The sequence below is a fragment of the Diorhabda sublineata genome, chromosome 6, assembly GCF_026230105.1.
Source record: "Diorhabda sublineata isolate icDioSubl1.1 chromosome 6, icDioSubl1.1, whole genome shotgun sequence".
In the NCBI taxonomy this organism is placed as follows: Eukaryota; Metazoa; Arthropoda; class Insecta; order Coleoptera; family Chrysomelidae; genus Diorhabda; species Diorhabda sublineata.
In genome coordinates, this window is record NC_079479.1 from 14882571 (window position 1) to 14890457 (window position 7887).

A 7887-nucleotide genomic window follows, 5' to 3' on the forward strand; every position below is an offset into this window, starting at 1 on the left:
TCAGTAATAGGGCGTTTTCACTAATCCTGTACCAGCCCAGTTTGATATCTGCTGGATTAACGGGAATCTGATATATTGATTTTTAAAAAGGTCCTATTTTCAGCTGAGCTTTGTAAAACCAATATTTGTTGAACAATACATTTATTTAGTTGTAAAGCATAAAACATAGTACTAAACCAAAAGATAAACATGTTGGTTTGATAAAAAAACCACCATAACTTACAATGCATAAACAAATCAACACTTAACGCATTTTACATTAATCAATCACAAACATAAATCAGAATGTACAAAAAAAATCAACACTCAACGCATTTTACACTAATCACAAACAAACATAAATCAGAATGTATTAAAAAATCACCCCTTAAAGCATTTTACATTAATCATAAACAAACACAACTCAGAATGTACAAAACAATCAACCCTTAACTCATTTTACACTAATCACAAACAAACACAACTCAGAATGCACAAAAAAATCAAAACTAAACGCATTTTACACTAATCACAAACAAAAAAATCAACCCTCAACGCATTTTACACTAATCACAAACAAACATAAATCAGAATGTACAAAAAAATCAACCCTTAACTCATTTCACACTAATCACAAACAAAAAAATCAGAATGTACAAAAAAATCAACACTCAACGCATTTTACACTAATCACAAACAAACACAACTCAGAATGCACAAAAAAATCAACACTAAACGCATTTTACACTAATCACAAACCAACATAAATCAGAATGGACAAAAAAATCAACACTCAACGCATTTTACACTAATTATAAACAAACACAAATCAGAATGCACAAAAAAATCGACACTCAACTCCTTTCCCACTAATCATCACCTGAAGAGGCTTTATCTAAATCTGGTAAAGTGTCCTGGACATTTATTTCAGTAGGTATAGCCTAGAAGAGCTGATGGGGTTTTCAACTGCATATTTGTCTCTTTGGTATATTTAAAAAATAAATATTGAAATACGATTTGTGTGGAAAGTGATCTGTGTCTTTTTTCATTTTTTTATTATTTATTTATTTAATTTTGAATTAAAAGTGTTTTTTTCGGACTCATTTCTTTTTACAGTTGTACCTATTCCCCAAAAGAGAAATTTCACGATAATGATTAAAAATATTAATAGTGAGTCGTGATTAATATTCCATAATGAAGGTGGGTCCCCGGACAAAAAATTTTGGGTACCACTGATTTAAATCATTCCCTTAACTGCTAAAAGTTTATTTTTTGTATAATAGATAATTATTTTTAATAGTACATTATTACAAACAATAAAAATCAGATTATTTTGACATGATACTCGACATATATAAAATCTATTATTATCGCTGACTAGTGTCTCTACTTTTATAAACAATGCCGCGACTTTTCATTTCTCTAATAATACTATTGGGTAGGCGTCCGGATACGGAAATAGCATACACTCCTGGACAAAACCGATCTGAAATAAATATTTTATAAAAACTAAAAGTACTAATATGGTCGCCAGTACTTACTAATTCTCTGCCATTTGGCAACCCAACTATCATCAGGACTCATTAATGAAATCATTCTGAAACACGAAATAGAAGCATAAATATAAACCTCCTTTATAAATTCATTTTCTTAAATAACTGTTCCAAGTCATAAAATAAATCATAATAAAAGCGTTTTTCATTAAATTCTATTTATCGAAGAAAAATAAACCAAAACAATGATCAGTGCGCGTACAGCACGTGAACATCCAGAGAGAAACTCCGTGTAGCGTCGTTATTGACCCGAATCAGTACGACCATAAAATACCACAAATAAAAAGCCGCGTAGGAGAAAGGAGCGTCGTATTGCTGAAAAAGCCATTAAATCAGGCGTTGTACAGGGACAGCATCGTATTAACACACTGCAGTGAGATTGCTTATATTTGTCTGAGTACAAAAAAATGTATTATTAATATTCAACAAAATTAAAGCTCAATTTATATTTACCAACAATAGTGCATTATTTCAATTTTCACCTTTCACGAACGTCCCGGGAAGAAACGCGGCGCAGCGTCGTTATTGCCCGAATCAGTATCACCATAATATACCACAAATAAAATTTTCACCTCTGACGAATAATACTGAACCATTTTGAAATAATACAAAAAAACTTACATACCTTCGTCAACAGAGTAATATTATAAGTTTAATTATTGAAGTAAAATAGTAAACCAAAACAATGATCAGTGCGTTCAGTACTGACGTAGATATTATATTTTATAGCGATAAATGCTACTTATTATCCGTCTACGCTTATGCAGTTAATAATTTAAAAGTATAAGATAATAATTTTAGTGAAATTGAGGTTATGGTACTTCATAGTGTTTAATATTCTCTTTTTAAAAAAATATTTATGTTCTAGTAGTGTTATTATCACATTTATTGTAAGTTGAAAGTAGTTAACTACCACTTGAAATAAGAAGTTTAGTTTTAAGGTTTTTGTTATGTACCATATACAATTGTGATACTAGATAGTCGTACTTATAATCTGTTATAACAAGAACTACTTATTTAAACTGTGAAATTTGAAAATATGACGGTTTTATATTAATATTATATACAAAAAAGTTTTTGTTTTGTATAACCATACTACATCGTACATTTTTAAATTTATAACTTATCTTGTATTATTTGTTTTATATCGAAATAAAATGCCATTTTCTTTTTCTTGTATTATGATTAATAGAAGAATTTTCATCATTTTGTGAATCACATGTTTCAATTGGTACTATGGGTCTATTGCTAGTACTAATCTGTATTCAAAATATAACTACCTCTGATTTTGGTAGAATTTCGTATTTTATTTTAATAGATCTACTCATGAAAATAAAACTAATGTGTCATTATTGTTCAATAAAATAACTGCAGAAAAATATTATTTCAGAAAAAATCACTAAAAAAGACATAATTAAAAATATGTAAGTATTTCACATTTCTTCCAGTTAATCCACGACAGTGATTTAAGTCAAAAAAGTATTATTTCACTTAATTAACGTATTTTAAATCAACTGGGGTACAAGGTAAATAAAATTAAGCTTTTCGAATGAAATTATTTTCCTTAAGGTAATAACTAATCCTTCCTGATTATAAAATGAGACAAGGTAACTTGATAATGGATTTGAATGAAATTATTTTCCTTAAGGTAATAACTAATCCTTCCTGATTATAAAATGAGACAAGGTAACTTGATAATGGATTTGAATAAAATTTTCAATGTGAAAAAAATTGTATGAAGTATGAATATTTAGTTCAGTTTATATGAATCTACAACATCTTTTCCGTCTAGTGAAAACTAGCCATTGAAGAAATGTCTTGGTATTTAGGTTTTGTGATATGAAATCATCACTAATCTGTGGAGTATCTGAATTGAAACCAGGAATACTGTCAAAGGTAAACTTCTTGTCAAAATTGCGGTTATTTTCACCCCACTCATTATCTTGGAGGTACAAGAAACTGTTCCAGGCACTCTAGAAAACTGCAAGCCTCCTTCGACCTATTCACAAGGAGGGAATAAGAAAAATCAATTATTTTTTTACAAGTGACACGAAAAAATAAGTTGCTAAATAGTTTTTTTATTTTTGTCCCAATTCAATAGAAAAAATTTCATACAACATCATTAATTGATTTTACAGATTTTTGTAGGAAATCTAATGCCCTACACAAAAGGTATCTAATATTTTTTCCATAAACCTCACCGTTTGATTATTTTGAAACAAATTTCATCAAACTTTCATGTGTACTGAGTTTTCATAAAATAATGGAAAAATTTCAATTTGATTGAAGTTTTGAGAAAATTCACATCCATATATCAGCGTTTTTCAAAAAACTTGAAAATATTTCTCAAGTTTTTTATATATGTGTGAATATCAAAATCTGGACATATATGAGATAACAGTTTTTTGTCAATTCTGAAAAATTTGCTTTTTTGACTTAGTGCTGTTTTTCTGGGAATGCGATATGTATACCAAAATACAATTTACTTTAATTCTACAAAATATTATTTTGTTAATTAGAGCTAGACATTTGAATTTGCCCGAAATGTCATGTTAAATGTCAAATTTTGTTAGGACTTTAATGCATAAAAGAAATTTAGCAAATGTGACTATGAGAAAAACCTGTTTTATCTTCGACATATGAGGCTATTCTATGAACAATATTCCATGCACAGCCCAAAATACTGAAGCCATAACCTTCACAGCTGACTGTAGTGTCTTTGGACACTTTGGATGTAGTTCACCAGCTACACTCCTCTCAGATGATGACAGTTTTGATTCCAGAGTGAAGTGATGGATCCATGTTTCATCCATTGTCACATATAGACGCAGAAATTCTAATTTATTACATGTAAACATGGCCAAATATTGCTTCGAATCATAACCTCACTCTGCATCCTCAAAAGAGGGATGAACAGACCGGAGACAAACAATAAACTCTCAGCAGACATTTTTCGGGGAAGAAGAAGCTGTATTGTAAAAACAGAAGCAATGACAATAGCAAAAGAACCTACAAGATGTAAACTAGCTGTGAACGGCAACCCCATTCATCAGTGTGTATATATATTTAAATTCCAGAAATTTAGAACAAGAGGTATGACAAACCCAAGTATATAAGGTCTCAGAATCTCTGGATATCTGCGGGATATCATATAGAAAACAAGTATATTTCCACCGAAAGTGAAGTCCACATATACAAAACAATCGTAAGACCTATACTGCAGGGAAAACTCGAGCTGACATAACGAAAATAAATATGATGGGGCAACAAAGATGAAAACATCTAGAACTATTCTACAGGAGTGAGTCTATGAGATCAAATAAGAAGCAAAGCTATAAGAGAAGATCTTAAAGTGAAGGATATAGTATGATTCACATGACAGAAAGCTGGATATCTACTTCTCAAGAGACTGAATAGTAGAAGAAACCAGAAAGTCTTAAGAGAAAGAAGAACAAGAATAACATATATCTAAGATTGTTTTCTCTAAATACCTATAACTACTTTTTTCCATTTACTTGGAAATAGAAGAAGCCCTCGATAATATAAATCTAGATATTTTCTGCATTAGAATGGGAGTACTTGGTATCTCAAAGATAATTGTAATGGTTATAAAAATGTATTCATCTCACATGCTCTTTATGAAAAATAGTAAATACATCACTGATAGGTTACAGACACAGGTAGGTACACTCAAAAAAAAGTATGTTTCACCCACTACTTTATAAAATATACACACAGGAATTAGGAATCTAAATATGAATACCAAAATATGACAATTTCCTGAAAAGATATTATGCAGTATCTACGCTATAGATATGATGAAAACCCTTCTCAGAATACGGAAATTAATAAAAAATGGAGAGTGTAAATTGCTTTAAAAATACCAGTTGACAATCGCCAATGCCATTAAATGTGTAAAAAATATAAAAAAATAGATATGCTACAAGATAGAAAGCAATTTGCATCAATTATGTTGTTATTGAACAATTTATTTATTTCAGAAATTGAGAATTGTATTATAAAAATCTTTAATCCAAATGACATTAACTTACCCGTCAAAATTAGTACTTGTACAATCGTATAAGTTCTCAGTGTTATGTTTTATTCTCAAAAACTCATCGCAGTTATCGCATCCTTCATCTTCAAATTGATCGGCGGACTGAAATGAGAATAAAAAAAGTAATGATTGAAAAAAGTTTAATAATTAAACTTACTTTTATCAGAGAGCAAACTAAACATGCTCTAAGACCTTTTAAATTCTTGGGAACAGTTTCTAAAGTCATGGTTTTCAAAAATATAGCCTAACGTTTGAATGAATTGATAGAATCTTCAACAAATTATTTACAACAAATAACTAATTAATTGTTGATATCTATGCGAAACACAACTTTTATATTATAATCTTTGATATAATGTAAATTACTGGATGACTAGTGTCAATAAGCAAATTGATGTGTACTGTGTCAACTGTCAAACAAACGCAAACATCGGGCGCGTTTTTTAATGACTCGCGTAAGCTTTTTAGTACCAAACCAAAGCAAAAGTCATCTTATTATTTTTTCTAGCATTTCGTTAATTGTTCTAAAATTTGCTTGTGGCTGGAGCCACAACTACATGCTCAGAGCAGCGAGGTAATACCTAAAAGTACAGTGCGTAATATGTGTTAACCTAACCATAAAATAGTTTTTTATCGTTCTAGACGTACACATTAAGAGGTGTTACAAAATTTTACTTACTGTTCATTGACATTCCAAGATGGGATTTAAAATCATCTTCTAAATAATAGTCGTAGTGCTGGCATCCAACAATTTTTGTTTGTTTCTATTTTTATTAATAGCAATAAGCATGTGAATTGATTTACTACATTTACTTATTCATTTATTATTCGAAAAAAGTATTTGCTTTTGTTACAGAAATAAAATGAGTAACTTTTTTGAATTGTCTTTTGATATTTTACAAAGCTTAAAGAAGTTAGAATCATCTATAGTTTAGCTCTGATTATACTACGCTGTTTTAAAATTCGTACTTGTTCGAACAGATTTTAGACCGTTCAAACACTTGGAAAGAAACTTCTGTGTCAAGTGTCAAATTTTAGGTGAGGTTTTATTTTAAAATATACCTACCATTTATTTGTTGCATGTCCGAAATACAAGAAACTCGATTAATTAAATGAAAAATAGGAATACTATGGGAGTACTTATTTATAATGACACGTTTTCTCATAGATAACCTTCTTGGGCCCTTTAATAGTCTTGTTCATTAAGTAATAAAGCATTTTTCAAAGTTTTTACATCAAATATGTTTTGAGCACCACGGTTGTGATTCCATTTCAAAATTACAAATGCGAATCTAAATAATTTTAAAATAAATGAAGGGTTCAGGGGAAGAACTTGATAACAGCCTTTGCGTAAATTTTTCAGGAGAGCAAAAAACAAGTTTGGAGACTCGTATTTTGTCAAATTTTTGTTGTAGTTTGCAAAATAAATGTTGAACTATCTATATACTTAATTTTAAACGTGTATACTCATTTTCAACCATTTAATTTTATAAAAACTTACCTTTTTACGCGAAAACTCAATATAAGTCAAATTTGTCATAGAAAGAACTTGATATCTCCCGGAGTTATCAAGTTATTCCCCTGAAAACTGAGAGATTATTAAATAATGAGGATTTTGAATTACGCACCAAAATAAAGTTTAAAACCTTTATTTATTGCTTATAAACATAAATAAATTGAATCAAATTAATAAAATGATAAAATTGACAAATTTCACAAGTTTAAAATGTGTCTTTGAAGTAATAAAATCGTTTCCAGCAGTTCCATGGTAATGTTTTGTTGTTACTGTTTCTATGTGTGTGGCAACTGGGAAAAGTAAACTGCAGCTTCTGGTCGACAAAACTCTTTTAAATGTTGAATATCTTCATAATTCGCTTTATCAATAGGAATAAGACCTGAAAACCACATAAAATTTGTAGGTCTAATAGTTGAAATTAATAGGCAATAATACACATTATAAGATTTATAATTTTTGTGTAGTGACTTCAAGAAAGAAACTACAAAAAAGTCCAAAACTAAAAGTAGGTTTAGTGTCAAGTAGGGGGGAAAATTTAACAAGGGCTAGGCTTAGTCTGGATAGGCTTGGACAACTAAGTTGAGTTAAGGTTAGTTTAAAATAGAGGTAAAATCACCTACCTTCATAAACAGGATCGGGCAAATGAAACTCCCCGTTTGAAAGATTTCCTCTCTGCCATTCCGTAAATCTTCTTTGCACTTCTTCAGGAGGCAGATTTTTTTCTTTCTTCTTTTTCAGTTTAGGCAAAACTGGGGATTCATACCAGGGGCCATTGAATTTTT

At 29.9% G+C, this 7887-nt stretch overlaps 1 protein-coding gene across 1 annotated transcript; it reads right to left on the bottom strand.

The window, feature by feature from the left end:
• Nucleotides 1-101: 101 nt before the first annotated feature.
• On the bottom strand, nucleotides 102-5997 carry LOC130445538 (transcription elongation factor SPT4). Its single transcript, XM_056781222.1, has 4 exons — nucleotides 5747-5997; nucleotides 5585-5691; nucleotides 1521-1576; nucleotides 102-1465 (listed from the first exon to the last, which is right to left on the bottom strand). Exons 1-4 carry the CDS (start codon nucleotides 5813-5815, stop codon nucleotides 1347-1349), a joined length of 351 nt encoding a protein of 116 aa, XP_056637200.1. The 5' UTR covers nucleotides 5816-5997; the 3' UTR covers nucleotides 102-1346.
• Nucleotides 5998-7887: the final 1890 nt, after the last annotated feature.